We start from the raw sequence: 25,569 nt of genomic DNA on the forward strand, positions 1-25,569 counted from the left end.
TTAAATAGAATTGTCGGATTGTTTTTTGTGTTATTTTTCGGAGAGGAAAAGGCCTGGCCGGGATCCATATGTTTTGGGGACTCGCTGGACGTGTGCTTGCTCGATCCAACAAGTTCCTGGACTCTTACAAAGCAGAAACTCCTTCCCTGGTTCAGGTCAAAATACACTCTGAAACAAAAAACGATTAAATACACACGGAGGCTTTCAGCGTGTAATATTAGACCACGTTTGTTCGGCTGTTGTCTCAGCCTATTAATCTGAATATGTTTTTCATGCCTGTCTGTCTTTTTGACTGTTTGTTTGCACAAATCCATTATGTCAGAAAATTACAGTTTGGAGGGACATTTGGTGGACAGAGATGCCTCGGCACAAGCATAACACTACGTCTTTGTGGTGTTCAGATCTGGGGTTTCCAATGTCAGTTGATTACACAGCAACCATGACAGTGTGCTTTTTTTTAATTCTTCAAAGATTTTTAAATATATTCAAAGCACATTACTGCTCTTCTTATCTATATGTGACAGAGCTCACATCCCTACCAACCACAAATCCTTTCCCCAAGCTGCTTTTGTCACTTTCTATTCTTGGTATTCTATTTTAGGATTCAGTCATTTTTGTGGATTTCTTTATTCAATTGAAATTCTTTCAACATCACAATGTGCCATGACTTTGTGCAGGCACACAGTAGCCTATTTGAAAAATCCCTGGGCTGTTGGTGCTGTCTGTAACTGATTAGCACTGCTTTGCTCCTTGATTCAAATATTTGATTGAGTGATTTTTTTTCAATATGTCTAAATTGGGCCACCCTGAAAACATATTGCTCTGCAGCCAAAGTGCCACCGATCTCATTGTATCTCCTATAACATAATGTAATAAAAATAACAATTGGATGTGGGGATTATGACACTGTCTGTCCTCAAAGTCAGGTACTAGTCTCAGTGTTAAACCAGTTTTGACTGAATAGAGGAGGGAAGTGAGGGATAGCTCGATGTTCCCGATCACGCTGCCCACTGATTGGCCAGTTCGTGCAGTGGCTTCCATCACTGTCTGTCCGCTGACTGTGGAGATTAGGTGATGTAATTATTCTGACTTCCCCTCAGTAGCCTGTAGTGGTGTGAGTTCTGATGAGACAGTGAAACAAATCTGTTTACAGGGAAAAGGCAAATTTAGCAACATGCTAACACAGATTAGCAGTAAAGATTTATTTGTCTTTTCAAGTCATTTAGGATTAATGCAAAAGTGAGATGTGGAATCAGAACCAAGGAAAGAATAGGACCTGTGTTTTAGACATGAGGCAACATTTTAAGAATGCTTACTAATCAACACAAGGCTCATCCTTGTGTGTCATGATTGTACCGTTATCATGGCATTGTTGAGTAAACACGCTATCATTTGGGCATCTGGGTCACAACCAAGTCATCACATACAGCAGGGATTCAAGTTGCAAGTCGTTTTCCTTTGTCCCAAAAACATCTTACATCATTAGATGTGTGACCTAAGCCTGATAAGAGTGCGAGTCATAATTACTGTCAGTCAACATACAACCCAGATTTATCCTTTTGTCCTTTCATTTAATTTTCGTCCTTTTTTTCCCTATTGTCCCACTCCACTTGTTCTGGCAACGTAGCGTTAACTTCACTTTGTTTGTACGTGTCACCACCTTCAAATTATGTCGTCTACTTTGACGGTTTGATCGAGACGGTTCAGGAGCTTCACAAGCAGTGATTGACAGCTGCGTTAGAGACTCCGCGGCTCTTGATTGTGCACTGTGCATTGCATTGCATTGTGTAATTGCATTATTTAGCCCATGAAGTTATGTAATAATCAACAGTTTATTGCTTGTTTAAAATTAATTCAGCAGTTTGGCATACATTTTAAGTGTTATTGGTTTCATTACGATTCCACAACTGCTTTGGCTGCTGAAGGGAGACAAGGTTACGGTGGCGAGAGGCCAGCGACACCTGAGACACAGTTTACGCCGTCCAGCGCCTGTTAGCTTAGCTGTGTAGCATATCTGGTCAGTAACCCTTGTCAGTTTGCTGACAGCACAAATCCATCAAGGCACTTTTTTTTTTACACTTCACATGTTGACACGGCGGTCCTCTCCCCAGCAACCTGCTTCATGATTGAACTTGTTCATTGATTTCAGTTATAACAGCAGCTCCACAGCAGCTGAGCCTGTGTGTGTGGATATAGAATATACTGTCGGATCTGTGACACCGACTGCTTGACCCTCAATGCTGTTAGGTATTTTTTTGTTGTGAACATACAAGTGCCTTTCCCCTTCGTGCCCAGTGTCTGTCTGTCCGTTTGGTTCTGTGTGTGAACATATAAAGACAGAAGTGGACCTGTCATTTCGTGCCGAACACAAGCAAAAATGTGAAGCTGTGGATTGTCCTCTGACAGAAACGGCCTGCTCATGACTAATTTTCCTGCCATCCACTATCTCAAGCGCCTTTTTTCTTTCTTTTTTTCTTTTTTCTTACTTTGATGAAAAATAATCTTGTTCAGCCGCAGAGGAAGACATTCTCTCACTCAAGCAATTTCACAAGCCCATAATTGAGCTGCACATCCTCACATTATATTGCCGGGTTTTTGCTCTGGTGTTGTCCACTCTGCTGCGTGGGTGTTTGGCTGTTAGGTGTCTTTTTGATGAAGGTGCTGCATTAAGCCGGGGCGGGGAGAGGGAACAGAACGATCCCCATCAATCTTGCACAGCCAGACAACCATCTGTTCCCCAAAACATCAGCCCCCTCAACAGCTTGTCCTCGAAAACACACTTCTCCGCCTCTGCAGCCGGAGACGCACTGTGTACCCCTAAATCTACACTGTACCTGACTACTGTGGTGCACTGTGAGATTCTTTACCATAAGTCATGCACTGTCCTCCTGTCCCATGTGAGGCTGCATCATTTCAACAGTACACGCTGTGTTCTGTTCCTTTTTTAACTTATCAAGACAAAATTCATGACTACATATGGTACTCAACACAAAATAACACCAGCTCTGATTGAATTTTGTTTTATGAAATATTACACAGCTCAGGGGCGCTAAGCAAGCTAATTATAACTATTCATGATATTGCAGGTTTTGCTCAGGTGCTTGGGAAGGAGTTAAATCATCTGGAAACACATTAGCATGTGTACCGCTCTCCTCTCTCTGGCTTATGCCTGTGACTGTAAAGCTGTTATCTTTATTCTGCTGGTGGGGTAGCAGTGAGGCGAGGGAGGGCGTCATGATCTCCCCCGCAGGCTCATGCAGTTCCCGCTAACAGGAACTGAGTGGCACTCTTCTTCTTTTTTAAAAACATTTCCTTTTATCTGAATTGCTTTGCTTTTTCACTTTCATGTGCTCGAATTCTGAGGCAGCAAACGTGATTGCCAAGCTTAGCATACGTTAGCCTTTTTCCCTTAAATATTAATGCACACCTAATCACGCGCATACATTTTCCTCTCCACTCCTTGATCCATCCTGCGACATTTTTGGTTGCTCAGCCTAAGTAGCTAACTCTGTCAGAACTTTCTTAGAGGATGCTGTTACGTCTCAGTTCTTCTGAAAGGAACTCATGACTTATTCACACTTTACTGTAAACTTCTGATGTCAATTATGCCTGTAGACACACTATGCAATCTCACATACTGATATGAGCTGTCTGATGTAGAATATTGCTGCAGTCATACACTTGCTACTCAGCTGTGACTTTTAGAAAGGGATGAGCTACCTAGTGAGTACAACCACACACATGTTTAGGAGTTCCTTATTGTGCTGAGTTGTAGCCTGGCCATATGTCTACAGTATTACAGTTATACAGCACAGATTGTCTGACAGCCCCGGAGTCAAACTCAGTTCCTCTTTTGCTCGCTGTTGTTGAGCTGTCAGATGGATGCCACCTCTACTGCTTGGCTGTAATTGTAAAGTGAAGCAGATTGAGGCAATTTTCGAAAAACAATCACAGCAAGCATAACAGAGTAAGCTTATAGCCTTTTATCAGATTCTAACAATGTGTTGGAAAGACCAACTGGAGGGATTTCACATGAACACAGTTAATTAAACACCATTTTAATTAACCTTCTAATCAACAGCGCTCACACCTTTTTGCAGTTTTATTCTCGTCGGTGGAAACTAGCTGCCCTCAGGTGCAGGGAACAAATGCACAGAGATGGCAAGATATTTGAATTCTCAACAGTGTTTGTCTTGTTCCGTCAACATTTTAATTGTCTTAAACCAGTATCTTCAGTATCAAAACAAAAGTTACTCATTCTACAGAAAAATGTCCCTCGTGACTATTTATTATATATTAGATTGTTTGATAGATACTGATGCACCAATGTGTAGTATATGTAGCATTTAACTGTTGTAGCTGGTCGAGGTAGAACAGTTTTTTCCTACTTTAAAAAGGCCCACAGTTAGGTTAAGTCTAGTGAGGAGTCAGGCCCCCTCTAAAGGGTCACAAAAACAAATTGTGACATAATCAATGGGACAGGAAAGGAATACTGTATGATTTGAATGGAGAAGATTAGAAGGGAATTGTCTCTCTGGTGTTACTGCTAACAACTTACACACATCTGAAACGAGACAAGGTGCCCCAACCAGACACAGGTTTTTGTGTCAGTCTTAATCTGAAAAGTAAATAATAACTGTAGCAGAGAAAAAGTAGAGATTTGAAGTCCCAGCACACATGAAAAATGCAAAGTAAAACAAAAGCATTTTATGCACTTTATAAGCCTTTCACATTGCATTTGAAGCATCATTAATAAATGTACCACACACAAAATAAATTATGAAGATTTCTAAGATTATTTGTCTGAGAAGCAAATCATTGTAATGGTTGTCTGTTGGTTTTCCTGTTGCAGATTTGACTGTATGTAGTAATGCTGCCGACACTTTCTAGTCGTGACAGTTATTAGCCCATAATATGGGGTAATCATTTCAGAGTAATGCTTCACTATAGTCTGTAGTTCATCATATTTTATTTTTGCTCATGTCAACATGTGGCAGCGAAATTTCAAGAGGCATCCCTTTGTTTTAATATTTTCCATCTCTCTGTGTGGCCCTTACTGTCTGCTGAAGCTGTGACTATGAGTGAGTGAAAAGGCCACTAGCCAGCCTGCAGTTTACAGTGTGTGAGAGCAAAGTGATCAGAGTGATAGTGACTTCCACCATGATAAAACTGGGTCAATGTAACCCCCACCCCCTCCACCACAGGCAAGGCTGAAAAAGGGAAAAAAGACGAGGATACCATCACCAGACTCTGTGCGTGGATATAAGCATGGGGACACTGGAGCGTGGTTTGCTTTTTCCATGGGTTGGTATCTGTGTTGTGTTGGGACTCAAGGCATCCCCAGATTATTTTTGACATGTTCCTTCCTCCCCTATAGTCTGTGGTTTACAGTGTCACGTTATAATCTGTCCCCCTGTATCTTCTCTCGACCCACTTTGTATCTGTCAGCCAGTGTTGTTTTCAGTATCTGGTCTTCCCATTCCCTCTTTTAACTTTTTGGTCTTCCATTCCCTGAGATATTCTCGCTAAATATGCCCTGAAGGGCTTGTGGTTAAAATGAAAATCCACCATAACAAACACTGTTTAAAAACAGCTATATTTGATGTACGTTGCAATTGCAGGCTAGCATGTTGTTTGGTGGCCAAATCTGAACAATGCTATGTGGTAGGTAAATCTCCACCTCCTCTATTGTGGAGTTTAAAGAGTGGCTTTATCTAAATGACACAAAAATATATTTTCTCACTTACTCTAGTGGTATTTAGCCTTGCATATTGATTGTGTTTTAGTTGTAGAGGTTTTGAGATATCCATCTCTGTAATTTCTGGCTCTATCCCAATGCTAGATATCGCCAAGAGTGCATGAGAAAATATGTTTTGTAATGTGAACTGACAATTACATTTTAAAAAAGAGGACTAAGGGTCTATAGCCATGCTAGCGACTCTATTAGGAAGTATTTAGCCACAGCTGTGCTTTGAGCTGAATGCTAATGTCAGCGTGCTAACATCCTCACAATGTCAATGCTGACATGCTGATGTTAAGCATGTATAATGGTTACTATGTTCGCCATCTTAGTTTCGCGTGTTAGCATGCTAACATTTTGCTAACAAAGTACAGCTGAGGCTGATATTAGTTATGCAGGTCTTTGTTCATAAAACAAAATATTGAACTATAAAGCTACTATTGAGCTGATGATGGCGTTATATGAAAAGTTAAGGGATCATCAAAAATACTACAATTCATCCTGAAGGGACACAAATGTCTGTACCAAACTTTATGGCAATCCATTCAATGCCAATTCACAAGGATTCACCTCTGGGGACCATGAATGTTGGTACAAAATGTCATGGCAATCCATCAATTAGTTATTGAGGCACTTCAGTCTGGACCAAAGTGGTGGGCGGACCGACAACATTGCCATCCCTAGAGCCACTAACATGGTTAAAATATGTCCTTATATAATGTGAACCGACCCTTTAAATTCAGTAAAATGGTAACTGATCTAAAACATCGAAGGTCAAACCTCAGGTTTTGGTATCAGCCCATCACAATCAAAGAGCAAGTGCTTCTTTCTACACTCATCACCAACTTCTTACAATCTCATGGGGAGAAATCCATCAAACACAAAGTAACACAGATACAAATAGCCTCAACAGACTAGAATGCCAAACAAACTGCATACTTGTTTTGTCCGCAGTAAAACGCAGATCTTTTTTCTCGACTGGGAAGTTTCTTGCTCTCCTTCAAAACAGAACTCTTTGTTTGTTCTTTTGTTTGCCCTGGCTGTGCTTTGAACTCAATGCTAACATTGGCATGCTATTATCCTCCAAACAAACTAGCATAGCCACCCCTACAGCTAGTGTGGCAAAAACTAATTTTAAAGTACTTCATCAACCAAAAAACTCCTGGGTGCAGTGAACATCTCAGATTGATTGTATTTAACGGTGTGTGTATCAGAGGGTGGATTTTTACTTTAACGACAATACTTTTTCATCTTCAGAGCAGCCTTATAATGAATGTACCGAATTAGTATCGTAGAGTCCAAAGTCCTGTACCTGTTATTAATCATATTAATCATAATGAAAGAAAAAAATCTTCCGTATGTATTCTATTACAAAGTGCATATTTATAAACTACATTCAATTAATCTCTTTTTGCTGTGTCACGGTGAGAAAGCTTTCTCTCCAGCTGAGTTGTATTGTTGTGTATGTGATGACCTTCTGTTTATACCATGACCTGGACAAATGCTCATCTCTAATTGGCCCATATAATTCAGTTAAGTTTACTCCGGGGGTAGAATGCACAGGCTAGATGGCTGGGAGCAGGAAATGTTTCATTTCAGGTAATCGCATGGCTCTTCAGCATTCAACAGTCTTTAAAGTGAAGAATCCCACTGAGCCTTCAGCTAACTTTGAGGGTCACAGTGTTCTTGTCTGTGCAAAGACAGCTGTGCAAGATGATTTTTGTCAATTGTAAGTAGTGCATAAACACAAAATGTACACATCACAGAAGCATTGACATACACAGGATTGTTGTTCATAACCTCTACATCGAGAGCAGTGAACATGTACAGTCCAGCTATGTTTACAGTATATTAAGCTATTTTTACCATCTGCCATGACTTGGCTTGGCTTATTATTTCATGCAACTGAATACGTCTTGTTAAGAATGAGGACTCATCGGAGGGATGCAGCTCGGTTGGTGCAGCTTTTGTGACTGAGCTTTTAAGAAGCCTCACTGCCATCAGGATTAGCTGGGATTATTTGCTGCTAACAGCAAACAGGTACACACTCTTGCACCTTTGGATTTGCATTTTTACGTCCTAAATGGTAATGATGTCACTGGGAAACAGTTCACATTTGAACGTCAAAGTCCTGCAAATATAGATGAGCATTACATGTCTGGCAAGTGGCCCTGTTATAAGCAGGTAAAAGACTGTGATGTGCATGTTGAAATGAATTTGGGAAACATAATCATTACAGTGTTATCCATTCAACTCAAACATGCACCTCAGTGGGTTTTCTCTCTATGCAAGTTCTCCTTTCATTTGCAGCAAATGTAAAAGGAAATATGTGCGACATGTTCATGAAAAAACCTGACATGGAACAGTATCGGTTGGTGGTTTTGTATTTGTTCTTGGTGTGTTTTGTAGATAGAGAGGAGAGATTAGTTAGATTTATATGCAAAACATAAAAATCAGTGTGTTGTCATTCTTGTGGTGGATTTGTGGTTTTACTTTACATTTCACAAATAATTTACCTTTATTCTTTTATAATGTAATTACTCTCATCACTCAACTCTCTTTCTGTCTCTCTCTCCCTCGTCATTGGACAGCTTTGCATAAACCCAGATGCCTCCCCTCCCTCTTGATGAGCGTATAGTGGTCATTCAGCGCCCTAAAAACATAACCCTGTGTGAGGCTTCCCCGCAAACCATCCCGCAGCACTCCTCTCAAATATCAGCCTCTTCCAATGGACACCATCCTCATCTCAACTCTTCGCAGGTCCATTTCTATGCACCCTCGTGTAAACCTCTGACTCTGGAATGCAAGCGCAGACCCTCTCGTGTGCAGAAATTCAAGAGCGATCAACCTGTCGTCCCAGCAGGTGTCAGACACATCCCTAGCCACTGCCATAGCAATGGCACAGTAACTCTCGCCCCACGGCTGCTCTCCCATACACATACTATTGATATCAGGGTGACGGTGGACAAAGGAGGACAGGGAGGAGGAATCAGCAACTCGTTAGGGCGCAGCGGAATTATAAAAGGTGGCCGAGGGAAATGTGTCTCTTCACAGTTGGATCAAGCACAATGTGAGAAAAAGACTGGAACTGCAGGGAGGCCAGGTGGTGCCGAACACAAGTCACAGCGAAGTCGCCATACTCAGCTGTCGTCTTCCCCCGGAGGCATCCTACAATTCGTCCCAGCTCAGGCGCAGCAGCATAGGTTGCGGAGTGAAAAGGAAAACACTAGTTTTCTTAACAGAAGTGACCAGGAATTTCCCTCTCTAGGTCACAAGAACAATTCCAAACTGGGAACTGTCCATCAAAGCCATAATAGCCACAGTCTGCCCTACCACCAAAATTCCGTCCCTGTGCCCCATGCCGCCATTCTAAATTCAAACTATCCGTCATCCTCTCCCTCCCAACCCACCCATGTCCCAGGCACATTTCAGCAACTCAGCCAGCCGCACACGTCCCGCACCAGGGATCTCCGCCCTCACATTCTTCATGGTCTACCCCTCTCCCCCTGCTCCTCCCACGCCGGAGGGTTCCCGAGCCCTGACCATACCTGCACCATCGACTGCACCCACCCATTCAGTTGTGGCTGCTGGAGGTTGGTAAGATGCAGAGGGTGTAAGGCACACTCTGCCAACTGCCAAGGGGGTGGAGGAAGCTCTTCCACCTCATTTTCCTGTGTTCATAATGCCGGAGCAGTGAAGAAAGGAGGCAAAGACATGGGCCTGAGAAATCTGGGTGGGTGTCTCTCCACCACCTCCACCTCCAACACCTCCTCTTCCAACAGCACTGTGTCTGACTGCCGAGCAAACCTGTTCAAACCTCTCCGCTGTGCCTCCTGCTCTGGTGAGGCCAGAAACTTTGAGAGTCCTGCTATCCTTCGCAAAAAACTGGTAGGGGGATGCCTGCCCTGCACCCCGCTGTCCTCCTCGGCCCCCCTCCGGGCGATACAGAGCTGCGTCACAGGCTGCAACCCCAAAGCCTCTCAGACAGGCAGCTCCACCTGCAGCTATTGTAGCAGCGACCCCATTGTGGTGACATTTAACCCTCGCAGAGGCAAACCCCCAGGTAGAGGTGTTGGAGCAGCTCATCAGATGGGTATGTTCCAAGCCGATGATGACGACTACAGCGTGCGTACTATCTGGCCCGAAGAACTGGCCAAGAAGATGACCCATTCTAAAGCCCAAAAGAATCACTGTGCCGGGGTGGGAGTAGGAGTGAGGAAGACCTGTGCAACCCAGGTCCAAAATGGCAGTAACGGAACAGGTCTTGCCCTCCTGGACTGTCAAAACCTCCAGGAATACGGCCAGTCTCAGTTTACAGACCGTGCTGGTCGACGGCGGCTTCAGCAGGGGAAAATGGCTGCTCTTGATTTTATGGGCCGCAGGTCAGGATCTGGGTGTGACGAAGGCCAGAACTCACTGAAAAGGCTCTTGAATAAAGCAGAAGATGTAGAAACGGGGCAAGACGGAGATGCAGCATATCCACGCTCCCCCTCTCCCCGCTCTTCCTCTCCACCGTCACCTGTTAACTTTTCTCCTCCAACGTCCAACCCGAACACACTCATCAAACCCAGACCCTGGCAGAGAGACAGGGAGGGAGGACATTCCCTGCCGACAGCTCAGTCCCTTCACCTGGCCCTCAACTCCCTGAACAGAGAGCAAGATGAGGACAACGGCAGAAGTAAGAATATCTTACAATTCACCTAAGTGGAAGTGGTAAAATATTCATAATATCTATGAAGTAACTGATGTTTCACTGCAATCAGTGACATAAAGATGGGTCATATGGGTTGAATGTCATTTAGAAGTAAAATTCCTGTTGGTTAGTTTTCAGTTTGAGATGTGCAACCTTTCTGAGTTTGGCATATGCTGTCATGATTCTTAGCCCGTTCCTCCTTGAGGTATTGAATAATCTGCTGTTTTTCAAAAGATTCACCCACATTTGGGAACATCTAGCTTGTCTTGATCTCCGTTAATTTTATTTAAGTTATGAAATAATCAAAGTGCTAACGAGCAGACCTCTTTTATGGCCAAATAATACTGATAATTAGCGTTCTGACTAATTTTACCCAGTTTTGAATGAGTGATTTCATTGGCGATTTAGTCACTTAACTTTGTCATTTCTTGCTCCGTGGCTGCACAGACTGCAGAATAAATGTTCTACACTACGCACTTTCTCTTTGTCTCGTCATCTTCCAGTGCACCTGTCTCTGCCGCTGTCCTCTTCTTTGCCGGCTTCTCTGTCCGATGAGACCGCGATGACTCCTGATGCGGAGAACGCCGTGGTCAGTCCCATCCTGCCCTTCCTGTTTCTGGGGAACGAGAGAGACGCCCAGGACTTGGACCTGCTGCTGCGCCTCAACATCGGCTTCGTGGTCAACGTAACCACACACCTGCCCCTCTACCACGTCAACTCTGGACTGCGCTACAAAAGGCTGCCAGCCACCGATAACAGCAAGCAAAACCTTCGACAATACTTTGAGGAGGTTTTTGAGTTCATTGGTGAGAGACATTTTGTGTTTGTGAGTTCATTTAGAAGATAGAGACTGCATTGATCTTCAATCTAAACAAATTTGAACATCAATAGCTAGTTAAGACAGACAAACTGAGACAGGCTTAAATGGCTTGTAAACTCATCGTAATATCCGAGTCAGCCAAAACACCGTAAAATTATGTAGACTGTACAAATCATCGTCAATAACATCCTCTGCATTTTGGGATGACATTTTCGCTGTTGGAAACAAAACACAAGCGAAGAGAACAAGGCAGTGTTTGAGTGGCATTGCGCCCCACGGCTACCAAAGCTGAAGTAGCACTCTGTATTTCTTTCTTGCCTCCAGCAACGTCACTGTCATGTCACTGTATTCAGAAGAACAACCGATTTTGCAGCTGCGCCCTAGAGACAGATGACGTCGGCAAAAAAAGCAGGCATTTTTCACACTATATTCATAACTCAGATAGCGATGGGGTTGACAAATCTTTCCCTTTGATGAAACAGTGATGAGATTTTCTATATTCACAGCATGCAATGCTAAGCCAGTTTTAAATCTGTTTTGTTGTTCTCCTCAACAGAGGAGGCATATCAGAGTGGACAGGGAGTGTTGGTACACTGCCAGGCAGGCGTGTCCCGTTCTGCAACCATTGTCATCGCCTACCTTATGAAGCACACCCTCATGACAATGACAGATGCCTACAAATATGTGCGGAGTCGTCGCCCAGTGGTGTCCCCGAATCTAAACTTCATGGGCCAGCTTTTGGAGTTCGAGAGGGACCTCAACTCCGGCGTGACTCCTCGTATCCTGATGCCTAAGCTTAACGGTGTGGAGACGCAGGTGTGAGGAAGGTCAGGAGCGCGTAAGGTCACTGCCGGTAACAAAGAGATGAAAGCGGCATTGATGAGCGGCATTGAAAGAGTGCAGCACATTTTAGAAGAGCGACGTGATGAGAAATATTACAATCGAAAAAAATGGTATAGTTTGGCAGTTAGTGCACTTTTAATACTGTGAAACATGAGAGAAAAGACTGGATGCTTCCTTTGTTTAAGTAGTAAAACTTAGACAACACGATCATCATCCAGTATACTGTTTATAAGATAATGTGCCAATATTTTGTATAGACCTAACATCACTGTCAGATATCTAATTTCTTCTTTTTCTGATGCCTCTTCCTTTTTTTCCCATCATTTACATTCACAGCCACAAACAGAAATACAATGACTGTGTTGCCATTAATCATAAATGCATGCTGAACGGATATGCAAACATGGAAAAGGTTCACTGGTAATGTACTACATCATCTGCAACACCACTCTGATGTTTCCACCACATGTAGCAACAAGGTTATTAATACACACTTTACTTTCCATGCATTTGTTTCACTGTCACTGATTGAATTGCCACAAAGATGAGAAGAATTCCTGACACAGACCGCAGTCACTGTTTTTGGTTAATATTATCATGTATATGATATATGATATGTATTTTTTTCTATTTGAAAACTGTGCAATATTGCGGTATGGACTGTGTAGGGACGTGAGCAGCATTAACCTCGGAAACTTATCGCAAAAGGGACAAACAGCTCATGGAAAAGTGTAAGAATGTTTTTAGTTCAGTGAAGCGGCCTGCATATTAGCAAAAGAAAAGTATTGCAAGTGTGAAATAATACTGTGCACTCACAGGGTTAGAGTTATACAACACACAACATAACTGTAGTAATTTGTGTGACTAAAAATTACATTTAATACGTGGGTTAATACACTGAAATAAGCTCATTATAAACACATACTGCAGAGCTGAAACCTCAACTCAACAGTACTTTCAGAGATTTATTTATGCACACTATGATTTACAGTATATTCGACCGGAGGTGTGTGTTGGCAGGTACCGTCCTGCTGTAATAGTGTGCTTTAAAAACAACAGACCTTCTCCAGCTGTGCAGTATTCATTTGATGGGTAATTCATAGGGAAAATATTTTTAAAAAACGTACTGTTTGCGGTTTAGCATGAAACAGACATGTCATGGTGCACAGACAGGTATTTCTCTAAATATAAAAAGCACATGGTAGTTTGATTTTTTTGGAGACAACACAGTAACAAGAGGCCATAATTAACATCCTGCTTAATCTGTCTGGTCGGGAACATAGAGACAAACTGTGTATTATGTGTTAAGCTGAAAAAACTGCTTGAAAGCATAAGCTTTTATTTTGTAACCTTAGATTTCCGATATTTGATTTAATTTGACATCCTGCGGCAGATTACAAGTGTTATTTCCCACAGTACCAGTAAGGGACAACCAAGAACCGCTTTAGAAATTGTTACCATACCCACACCATGAACAATCAGCCAAACCTACTTTATATTTAATTATTTGAATACCTTTGTGAAGGAATAAAAAAAAAAACATCAGTGTTTTTTAGAGATGGTGATGTCTGATAGCTGATTGGTTAATTCATTACTCCCTAACTGTTCTATTGCCTTATTGTCCTTACTGAACGTCTTAACTGTGTACCTCGTGACTATGCATTGCTTTTATTATGAAGGCTTTAGTTTAATTAGAGAAGGTTGATTCACTGTGTTGTTATGGTCAGGCCTGAGTCCTATTCAACATACACTCAATTACCTGCACACTCTGGTTTATTTTCTGGTTTAAGGTTAAAACAAAACATCTCTGGCCATAGGAAGATATGAAGAATTAGAGTTTAAAATCGTATTATTATAAAACAGTAACAAAACTCTGGCTCTAAAAATCAACTATAATATACAAAGCCAGTACAGATTGAGACTTAAATATAGGGATGTAAATGGTGTGAAACAATATCATACAATCTGCAGTTTAACCAGCTTTTTAAAGCATCATAGCCACCTGTTAAAACTCCATCTTATATCAGTCGATTCACTATTTGGGAAGAATCAGTGATTCGTGGATAACTGATGTTTTCTAATCTGGTAGCAAAGGATGAGAATTATTTTGCACATTTTCTAAACGAATGCCATACACATAAATGAAATGCTGTTAATGTATACAGTACTTTATGACTTAAGCATTTGTCGATGAAATTATAATTGTTTTGATATCATCAATTGTCAGCTATGACAGAAAGATTCAGGTGAAGGAAGAGGGGACAATTATTATATTATTATATTCATTTGTGTTCTTTTCTCTTAGACAGAGGAAATACATGGTTGTGCAGTCTGACACCCGGGCACTCAGGATAGTCCAGGGACTCAGCACACATCTATTACTGTTTAAAACTCACCTGACAACACATTAGGGTTAAAGGGGGAAGGTCTACCTTGTGTGTCCATAAACACCCGGACAAGTCCAAATCTGAGTGTACGTGACTAAATACAAACGTTTACACCTGAATTAAGAGTTCACACGCTTTATGAGTATTGGTTGTTAATTCCTTAAATACTTTAACCAAATTCCAGTTGCCCCTTTTCCAGATTTTAGCAAAATACCCTGTTCCACGTTTCTACAACCAAAATGCCTTCGGTTTAGCCTTTGTGTAATCTGGTCCTCCCGTGTTGTCATTATATTTATGACTTTGTAAAATGATCCTGAATTTTGCTTGTTGGATTTATTTTCTGTCAAAGTGACTTTGATATAGGCTATATATTTTTCTACAGTCAAACTGCTTCATCGTGTTAGGTATACAAACTTACTGTAACTGTGTACTCACAGTTGTTGTTTTTTTTTAACATGAATCTTTGTTTTGTATGAAAGGCTGTTTGGACAGAATGCCATCTTCCAACTCTGCAGCGTCAATAAGGATCTTGAGCCGTGCTATGCGTTGCAGTACTATAGTGTCACTGTTATCAGACCTCAGTACACGTGGGTCAACATACCGCATTCCTGTTTTTACCTCTCGCCTTTATTTCAGCTGGAGAGACTTCAACCAAACATGCTGTTCCCTCCTCCAGTCTCTCCAGCTCAGCTCACAGTAGGTGTAGTATTTACCTTTGAAGAGGGCCTGTTGCTATTGCTCCTTGAGTTTTATACAGACTTTATATGCAAAATGGCTGTCGAAGCAATTTATTTAATTCCAGGCTGTATGGACTTGCTGTGCAGTTGAGTGAGTGCTGACCTCAGACGTTTGTACTGGAGAAACGCATCGAAGGCTAACGAACATTTTCTCTTTAATTCATACTAACTGAAGGGCCAGTGTCTCTGTGAGTGTCGGTGTGTGTAAAAAAAACAACAACTTCTGTTTGTGTTTTGCATTTGAAAAGAGGAAAGTTGTTACAGTCTGTATGATAAACTGTTGAGAACACTGTACGTATATCTGTGCATTGCTTATTCATGGGGACTTGATTATTCCTGTTCGTACTTTATCGCTCATTTTTAAACATTGTGTCATTTCCTGTACCAAATATTGAATTCAAGGCTATTGATTCATAAGACTGATGATGATGATGAGAAGAACAAAAAGCAGATCACCTCCTCCCTTCCTAACGGGGGTAAGAACTCTTCAGGTACGACTATCATTGTAATGCTGTGCTGTTTCACCCCGCCGCCTCCAGAGACCCAAAAACTCAAGTTATCCAACCTGTGATGCTCTTCCTTTTCATGATGGATTGTTTCTCTGAAGCAAATGTAATATTTTCATATTGTAGTAACTGGTCCTTGTATCTAGACAATGTTTTTACCTCCATGTACCGACTATACTCTTCATAATTCTTTGAGGTGCACTGTGACTAATACAATGCTGCTATATCACAAGGACTTTTACTTTGTACGTCACATTTAGCCGATGCAAAGTGGTGAATATTGCTAAAGGTGACCGTTGCAAAGTGGGCTTGAATACGGAGGCCCTGCTGACATTGTTCCAATTCAATCCAGGCTTTATTATTGTGCTGCCTCGGTGCAGTGTGTTAATCTCAGAGTGACTGTGTGCACAACAATAGGATCTGTAGCCGGTCCTGTTGGTCTTCCTTTAAATGCATGACAGAAAGAAAAGATGTAAAATGTAGCAGGAAAGCATTTCTAAAAGCCCATGCCATCGCTCACTGTGGTCAATAAAACTGTGATGTTGCTTTTTTTGCAACAGTGTTCATTCTGTGAGAAATGTTGGCTAGGTTTGGTCAGAGTTTTATGTTTAACTTCAGTTGCAGTGTATGAGCAAAAGTCCATCCACAGGAATATTTGGCGACACTTATCTGAATAAAGACGAGGGTCCAACGGTTTCAAAGCTGTTGAGTTAAAACATTATTCCTGCAACTGAAATTTTGACAAAATGCACATTTGTATCACATGCCATTTAAACTAAACTGAATCAAGATGTTGAATATATACCTGCTAAGCATCAACATGCTGGCATTATAACTGTGGGCGTGTTAGGATGCTGACATTAGCATTTAGCTCAAAGCACAGCAGAGCTTAAGCCCACCAGCATGGCGGTACACACTTTTATTTCATATTCTAGACTAACACACATCTTAAACATGTACAAAAGCTGCGTTACAGCTGTCAAGTGAATTTTACAGCTCATAGTAACATTATTGTGATACAACCTATGTGTCAGTTGCAAGATTTTCACTTGATTTGCGTTCATTAAGGTAAAACTGCTTGTCACGTTTTTTTTACAGTAATTCTTTGGTGTGAGCGGCAAAAAAAACTGTTTAATCCAGTAGCATCTACGGTATACAGCACATGTAAATTATATTGATTATATTGATTATATTGACATAAAAGCCCCAAAACTGGCATCTTTAAATCATTGTGTAGCACTAAATAATATGCAAAACGGCAAGTGGAGTTATACTGAAATACAATTCAGAGAATCTGTAGCAAGTCGGCCAGTGTCAATATTATTATCTAAAATATACACAGGCCTTCCATGCATCCTTGACCTCCCAGAGAAGAATGAGGTCTAGAAGCTCCTCATTTAGTCAGCAGCAGCATCTACCCCATGGAGTCACAAGGATGTAGAGGACAAGAAAAGTGATGTGTGTGGAAATTGATTACGGTTTAGATGTGACTATACTTTGTTGGCATGACGTCAAACTCCCAGCCGGGCAGAACAGTTGTGCAATACATGGAAACACTAGCTGCATAAAGAAGTTTGAGGAGGTGCTCTCTACATGAACTTTCTCTTCCATTTCTTACATGTTTGATTAGCAGCAGCTCTGATTACATGACTGAAGCTTTCCCATCAAGTGATTTACTTGCTGTCTTGTCTTTTTTTTTTTTTGGTTATAGCTGAATATGATAAAAAAAAATTTAAAAAATGACCGTAGTAGCATCCTAAAGTGTGCAGTACAAAACCTGCTGGCTGGTTTGTGACGTTGTTCTCCATGTTCATTTCTAGTAAACACACTGGAACTGGCTCTTTTCATTAAAAAAAAAAAACTGAGAAAATAATCATTCCTGAGAATCTTTTGTTTTTAATCATGTTGTCTTCTTCCTGAGTGTGCTGAAAGCTTCGGTGAACTCTCAAACAGCCAATGAAACGCACGCACCGTGATAGGCTGGCGCTAACTCTGCCGACAGATCACCAGCACTCTTTGAATGAAGTCAGGAGTGTCTATTTGGAAAGTATTGAGCAGTTACATTGCCGTCAATACAAACGGCCAGTTGCAATTGATGATTCAGATGATCACCCCACCCAGACCTGCTTTGCCCATCATGACATAAGAGCTGGTTTGGGATTCACAGCTGTGTGATTGAGCACCCGGGGCGGATCGATCAGTGAGAGAGGTTAAAACAAACTCACTGCCTGTCAATAATTACTGTGAATGAAAAGCATGAGCAGTGAGAGGCAGGACTGTACTGACTGCATGCAACTGTGAGGACCATACTTGTATTTCATGATGACTCCTCAATCTCTTATTTGAAAATCCCAGTGCAAGTGGTAATCTCCAGTTTTCCTGTTTGACCCACACTGTCATTTTTAGCCATGCTAGGGGCGTCGCTCGAGGGACGGCAATGTCGCTTTTGTCGACATTCATGGTCCTCCGAGGATTAACAATGCACACTTTGTTGATCCCCTGACGTTTCCTCTACATTTGTGGTTTTGTGTGAAATGAAACAACTGTTGGATGGATTGCAATTAAAGTTTGTCACAGACGTTCATGTTCCCCTCAGGATGAAGTGTAATAACGTTGGTGATCCCTTCACTTTTCATCTGTAACACAGCGTGTGCTGTGAATCATTTCTTCACTACATTTCATTTATTTAAAAGAAATGTGTCTGTCATCATCAGTTTACTGAACAATCAAAGCATAGTCGTTTACACAAGAGCTCATCAGCCACTTCTGAATGATCGGTTATCGTAGTGGACGTTTTACTGTGGTTCGATTCTGGAGAATATTGAGATGCAGCAGCTGTGAAAAGCCTTCTGGTCGTCAGTCATTAACGCTCAGAGTCACACACATAATGCATCATGCATTTTGATCTTCAATACCAACACCTTACCATTGAGCTTGAAACCCGTCCGGCATTTCAGTGTCTGAAAGCCAATCAAGGAATCAATGGCCCAAATGGGTTGAAATGAAAATCAACATCGGTCCAATATGTATTGACATCAACCTCGAAGGCTGAGAACTGCACTATCCGCTGCATGGATTGAAATCAATATGTCACCAACGTGTTAACCGGGTCACGCAAGTCATATTTAAAGCAGCAGTTTGATGGAGAGGGCAATGATAATCTGACAGCGTTACACAGGTGGGTAACAAGAGAGCTTCATGGTCTCGTCCTCCATTTACTGTACGAGACAAATCAAACTTTCTAGTCACTAGAATCTGTCAAATTTACCAAAACGTTTAGATTTGTATTTGCGTCACAGAATAAAGCTTTTCTTTTTTGAATCAAGTCAGTGAGAAATCAAGTGAGGCTGTTTCTCAGCTTTGAGGTCTCCAGTGTGCCATGACAGTAATTAACGTCAACTTAATTAGGATTATTAATTAAGGAAAAAGAAATGCTCTGAGTGTTAATTAATTGTAATATTTATAGCATAATAGCTAATTAAACATACAAGTGAATTAATAATTCAAACTGTTTTTGCTGGATTGATGTTTTAAGCATTTTGCACTCGTATTTTGGAAAGACATGTAGAGTTGACTTTTCTTTTACCAATATAATAAAGAGGGTTCCATAGCTCATTCGTTTTACTATTTACACTTTTAACCGTGACATTATTGTCATCACGGCAGCAAATTATGAAATGAATTATTTGCTGGATGGCATGCACCCACACTAATCACACCAGACCATAACCTGCAGAGATGAAACAGGAGGTCTCGTGGACCATCTGGGGAGTGTTTCAGACACGGGCCTTGCAGTCATGTCCTGATTTGTACCTGCTGCCGCTGTTTCTCAGAGCGTGTGCCAGGACCAAAAAAATGAATCGCAAGGATTAAAACTGGTCTCTGGCAGTCCCTGCTGAATTAATTAATGTGGGTTTAAACTACATGTGTTTCCTGAAACCAGTTTACAAATTGCTGCAGTAGATCAACCTGCTTAGCAGAAGAAAGAAATGGCCTAAAGAACAATACTGAAAGCGCTTGACAGTTGATAGCTGCTATTCAAACAGCCACAGGATAAACCATTATTATTCTGTGCTGTCAGTTCATTTAGAAACTGAGATACTATGTACGGATGGAGAGCATTTACCTTTCTGCAAGTCATAACAATACAGCAGTATATAAAGGTTTATAACACACTGTAGCCTAGTTGTATGCAGAAATAAAGATATTTTTTAATTGGCTATTAATAATGTCAACAACTATAATCTATCTATGAAGCATCCACAATGTACGAAAAACAAATGAATGCCTAATAAAACATATTCATAATCATCTGAAATGATGTGTCTTAAGAAGTTTCACTAATGTATCAATAACCACATTTAAGGTACATAGTGAAATCTAATTATTAATAGTAACTTGGTTTACAGAAAGAGCAGACAATGATACAAGATAGTTCAATTTACAGAACATAAGGAAGGTCATCAAGTATGAATCCCATGAGACTCAAGGGAACCGTACCTTCTTCTGGAGCAAATCTCAAGTGAAGAACAGGATGCTTTGAAAAAAGGACTTTTTACAAATCAGTTGCAGTTTGATGTTGAGGTAGGATATCATAGATTTTGGAGCAACTTGGAACCAAGTTGCTCCGATGATACTTTGATAATGGTTCATAACCCAGGAGCTCAAAATGTATCTCCAGTTGTATTTACTTTTATAGTAATATATATTTAGTAATACATATTGGCATCCCATGCTAGTTAAACAGAAATGCAATTCATTTCAAATGTCTGCTGATAAAACAAGGGACTAGGTGGCAGGATTACCGGAAAAACACAAGAAACAGAATTACCTTGGCGAGAACCATCTTGGGTTTGACACAGCTTTGTACTGTATATGGAAGAGTCTTGGCTTTAATATGTTTGCACTCAACCTGTATTTTATTGATTCAGTCCCTTGGAATTGATGCTATCATGCAATATTATGGGATTATTTTTAAAAGAATAAACATTCGTTGTCTATTTCACCTAAAGAACAGTCAAATAAGATCATAAGAATCTATCAATTTATTGTATTTTACCCTGTATTTAGCATTTACAGTCAGTATATAAACAATTAGTAAATTTTTAATTTTAACAAACTATAATGTAGCTGTAAACAGATATAAAGTATTTTATTTCAAGTGTTTATTAATGCATTTCTCAACAACTATATCTCCTCTCATGAACGAACCAGTGGATAAACATTTGATGAATGCCTAATAACACAATACAGCATATCTGTAATGATATATAATGACATGTCAGGAGTTTGACAGAAAGAAAATCTAACTCAAGGTCCACTTAGTAGTTTTTAGTGGAGCTTTCAACTGCATCTTAAGGTCCTCTTCATGATAGAGTTTGCTCTGTTGTCACAGTTAAAACGGATGACAGTTCTGGAAAAAGAAAAAATGTAAGTCTCTTAAAAGAAGCTGGGGGTTCCCATATCTCCCAGCTGGTCCATAAGGGAGCAGCCGTGTTGTGAATGTGATCTTCGCGGATCAGTGATGCCGTCAGACCTGCCAGCACCATCCAGCAGATGGAGTCCTCAAACTGCAGCCGCAGTTTATAAATCCATATATACTGCTGTTCACTCTGCCATCATGAAGTTCATCTGCAGTCACTGGCAAGGTAATCAAGATTGAAATCGGTCAGTTCAACACAATAAAAAGCAAACATGTTGAGATCAAGCAGAGTATGGACAGTGTGTGTGTGTGTGTGTGTGTGTGTGTGTGTGTGTGTGTGTGTGTGTGTGTGTGTGTGTGTGTGTGTGTGTGTGTGTGTGTGTGTGTGCAGCTCTTTGCTCTCTGATGTTTACATCATGCTGGAAAAGTTCATATTTTTTTAATTTGCACAAATAAAATACATGTTTTTCACATTTTAGTAAAATTCACAGGAGTTACAATCAATCTGTAACAAACAGTATTACTGGATAGCACCATTAGGAACTGCTAAACTGTGTTGAAATCAGCTACATCCACAAAAAAAAGTGAAAAAGAAAGAAAAGAAATGAAAGAAAGAAAATAATAATCAAAGGTTTATCTATAATTCAGATGCGTTTACTGGATTCACCAAACACCTCGTCGTGATTTTAATAAACTCTTCTTGTCACATTACTATAACTGTATTTATTATAAGATTATGTTAAATTCCTCAAAATGAAAATAAAGCAAAAAACGTTGCTTGATTTGTAAAAGTTTGTAAAAATGTTCTCAATAAAACCCACCACTAAATAGAAAGCCACAACTGTACGACGGCAAGCACTAAGGTCAAACAAGCAAGAACGAGAAACTGCCTCATCGCTCTCAGAGATAGTACAATTGAGAGAGACGTCACCATCGAAAAAACACAAGCAAGGGACATGCTCCTAGCGCCATTAAGGAAACGCCAGCCTAGCAAAGATGGCGTCTTACAGTTTTCGAGACTTCAGTTGCTGGAGTATCCTCTGAATCTCCACGATGTAGATAGATATCACAATAAGTGCGATGTACTTTTGTAAAAACAATCTCTATTTAACAGTTACACACATACAAATGATTTACATTCACTCAAATAGCGTTACGACCTAGACAGAGTTGTTGTGGCGTAATGCTCATGCAGCTCCCTCCTCTACAGGGTCTTTGGTCTGAGAGCGTCATAAGAGTCGCTGACGAAAATACATCGCCTCTGCTTTTACCCTCAAAGACAATTCATTTTCTTTGTGTTATTAAAGCATTCAGGAAATCAGGTATTCTTCTCATCTGTAGGCTATCACATACACAGTGAATACCCGCACGATTTTCACAGTTTTGACAGTGATGTAAACCACTAAACCAGACTGCAGCAGTCCCCATAGCAACAGAGGAGAGGGAGGGCATCACAAAAGGCAGAGACACATAATGAGTCAGGCCACTTGAATTCACATCCCAAGCTTTATAGAATATTTTAGCACTAAAAACAAAAACCACACACCACACAGACCACCATATTCCCTCTGAGAGATTGAAACTTGAGAGATATCAGTTGGCCCCAATTTCCTCTGCACAGATATGGTACGATCCACCCTCATAATAAAACTCTGACTAATGGTTTCCCCCCCTCCCTCTGTCTGGCAGGTACCACTTACTGCCGAGGGGGTGATCCTATCCATCCACCACAAACCTAGTGCTCATTGTGGATGGATTGCAGTGCACTGGGCTGTATAGAGCAGGGTACCATCCAGGCTGTTGTCAGTGAGGGGTGGGGTCCGGCTACACTGATACTACCAAACGTAATCTTACAGAGGGTCACAGAGAGGCAGAAAAAGGGAGGAAAAAGAGAGAGAAGAGGGGAGAAGATTGCACCTGAAGAGGACTACAATACGGGTAAGGAGAAAAGGGGGTGGATGGAGATGGAAGGGAAAAAAGACAATGGAGAAAGGTCCAGAATGGTTCAAATAGATTTGCTCCTTTGCTGCTCTGCTTTTTCCCCTCCTGTTGACAATCCATCCTACTTGATTCCTTTTTCATCTGTGTCATTTGCACATTTATTCATAATTTCATAAATGTCTATGGCAGCAGTGCTTATTTCATTTCATTTCATTTCATGTGTGGTTAGTGGGAGAATCTGTTGGCCATGGTGAATAAATCTGACCATTTGGCCCAGCTAACATGTTTCTTTTGCATTTGATAGAATGTACTATATGCTTTTGTTGCACTATAAGATGAAACGGTGTATCAGATGTGCCAATTTTACGACACAACGTTGACCGATATTTATACTATTCTATTGCTGGGGACTGACTTGTTTCATGCTATCTTGCTTGCTCTGCAGCCGAGGCTGCCAAGATATATAAACAAGCAATGAATATCATACTATAGCTTTTATTATATGACGTAGTATTGTACGTTGTATTTATCTTAAAGATCTTAGTTATCACATGTACTTAATTTGATCAACCACCTACATTCATAATGAAAAGCTAACTTTGCAATCAATAACCCTCTGTGTGTGAATAGGACATATTATAGTCAAAGTGACGAATAGTATTTAGGATATATGGATCAATCATTCCTGGAGAAGCAGGGCTAGAGGAGAACTACTTATTCCAACACTTCAACAAACAAATGCAAAGATTTTACAGAAGGTATTTCCATCCATGAAGCTCAACTGTTGCTGTGTTTGTGGCCAGGATGAAAGGAGACACCCCAGTGAACAGCGGCATGAGTGTCGGCCAAGCCAGGAAGCTGGTGGAGCAGCTGAAGATAGAGGCTAGTTTTTGCAGGATAAAGGTAAGAAAAAAGCTTTAGATTCAGATGTGAAAAATAACAACGATGAAGCATCTTTTGCAGTGAGGAAGACGTGCTTCCTTCTCTTTACTCCAAGACGTTGCAAGACCCAGTACATATTGAGCAATTAACATGGACCTTTAAAACTTCTAGATGTACTGTAAATGTATACAGCAAAACTAGAGGCTTTCTTCTATTTTCTAAAAATTGCTAAAATTCTAAGTAAATGTAATTAGTTGTGTACTGATGCCCATATTTTCCACTTAAACTCTGCTGTTATTGATTCTGTATTGTTTCATTGCCTGTTTGTGCTCATGCTGGATTACGCCTGTGTTCTCTGCTGTACTGTGATACCTTTGTAACTGCAAACATCCGGTTTTCTTCAAATGAATCGATATTTCACTCCCTCATCCTGTTTAGTATTATTTATAGTAGTATTGTCGTATATAGTATAGTAGTATTTGCATTTTCTAGTCCACACATCAGAAAATTCTCAACTTCTTGCAGCTTTGGTAGAGAAACGTTTGATACAATTAATTTTAGGTTTCCGACTCGTTTAATATGCATTAGCCAAATCTGAGCCGTCAATGAAAGACACTACAACATTCAGACCAAGGCTTTAAAGCCAAGACTGTAAAATGATGTGGTGAGGGGTTGTAAATGGTGTCATTACTTTAAGATATTATTACTACACACTGTATATAATGACACACGTGGACCTCAGACAGAAACAAAAGATGGGGATAAAATGAAAACTGGGAGATTACAAGACACCACTGATCTTCATGAGGGTTTTAAAACAGATCTTTCTTATGAACTCTGCCAAATCTGTATGACAAACATACTGTATTAACAAAAATAATAATGTATTCATGTTCATAACCCGCCCTGAATCTGAGCATCCTCATCTCCAGGTATCAAAGGCAGCCGCCGACCTGATGGCGTACTGCGACGCACACTCCTGTGACGACCCGCTCATCACCCCCGTGCCCACCTCAGAGAACCCTTACAGGGAGAAGAAGTTCTTCTGCGCTCTTCTTTGAGACCAATCAGGGATTGTTGTGATTGACAGTACAACTGTACAGTATGTACATGTATGTACAGTGTGTACAAGTACTTCTGATCTGAATAAGACATCAATGTACTATAGTAACCTTGCATAAAAGCTGCCGATGTACAGTACACATAATCAACTACAAAATGTCTCAAACTAAATTCTTTAACTGCTGACGCCCGTCTCAATGTTAGAGGGGAAGAAGAAGAAAAAAAACACAAAAAAAGATATATGATATGTGAAACATAACTCGAAAGCAATCAGAAAAGAGTCAGAGTTTTCATTATGAAAAACAAGACTGGAAGTCTGAGGAAAATAAATTTAAGAAACAGCTATCATCTGTTAAATGTTCAACACATTTCATGCTCATTGGTATTACAGGTAACTGCCAGAAAGAAGACAGTGTGGGCATCGAGTGTCTTAATGGGAACAGACTCGTATGGATTCTGCAGCATTAGACTCATTTAACTGGGAGGCTACATTCCCACACTCGGTCTTTGGATTGTGGTGGTGCTACGTGTCTCAG

General features: G+C 40.7%; 2 protein-coding genes across 2 annotated transcripts; both read left to right on the top strand.

Moving 5' to 3' along the window:
• The first annotated feature begins 8,347 nt into the window (after positions 1-8,347).
• LOC142960067 (uncharacterized) lies at positions 8,348-12,075 on the top strand. The gene is made up of 3 exons (XM_076101665.1): positions 8,348-10,418; positions 10,937-11,239; positions 11,810-12,075. Exons 1-3 carry the CDS (start codon positions 8,348-8,350, stop codon positions 12,073-12,075), a joined length of 2,640 nt encoding a protein of 879 aa, XP_075957780.1.
• Positions 12,076-23,893: 11,818 nt separating this feature from the next.
• gng3 (guanine nucleotide binding protein (G protein), gamma 3) lies at positions 23,894-25,032 on the top strand. The gene is made up of 2 exons (XM_076101667.1): positions 23,894-23,992; positions 24,904-25,032. The coding sequence occupies exons 1-2, from the start codon at positions 23,894-23,896 to the stop codon at positions 25,030-25,032; spliced, it is 228 nt and encodes a 75-aa protein (XP_075957782.1).
• Positions 25,033-25,569: the final 537 nt, after the last annotated feature.

This window comes from Anarhichas minor, unplaced genomic scaffold (assembly GCF_050575085.1).
Source record: "Anarhichas minor isolate MPS153535 unplaced genomic scaffold, ASM5057508v1 ptg000027l, whole genome shotgun sequence".
In the NCBI taxonomy this organism is placed as follows: domain Eukaryota; kingdom Metazoa; phylum Chordata; class Actinopteri; order Perciformes; family Anarhichadidae; genus Anarhichas; species Anarhichas minor.

What these genes read in the sequence shown, in the direction of transcription:
- LOC142960067 (XM_076101665.1), top strand. Translation starts at nt 8,348, where the DNA reads ATGCCTCCCCTCCCTCTTGATGAGCGTATAGTGGTCATTCAGCGCCCT. An exon ending in AGATGAGGACAACGGCAGAA is followed by an intron (nt 10,419 to 10,936) that starts GTAAGAATATCT and finishes GTCATCTTCCAG; the next exon opens with TGCACCTGTCTCTGCCGCTG. An exon ending in GGAGGTTTTTGAGTTCATTG is followed by an intron (nt 11,240 to 11,809) that starts GTGAGAGACATT and finishes TCTCCTCAACAG; the next exon opens with AGGAGGCATATCAGAGTGGA.
- gng3 (XM_076101667.1), top strand. Translation starts at nt 23,894, where the DNA reads ATGAAAGGAGACACCCCAGTGAACAGCGGCATGAGTGTCGGCCAAGCC. An exon ending in CTAGTTTTTGCAGGATAAAG is followed by an intron (nt 23,993 to 24,903) that starts GTAAGAAAAAAG and finishes CCTCATCTCCAG; the next exon opens with GTATCAAAGGCAGCCGCCGA.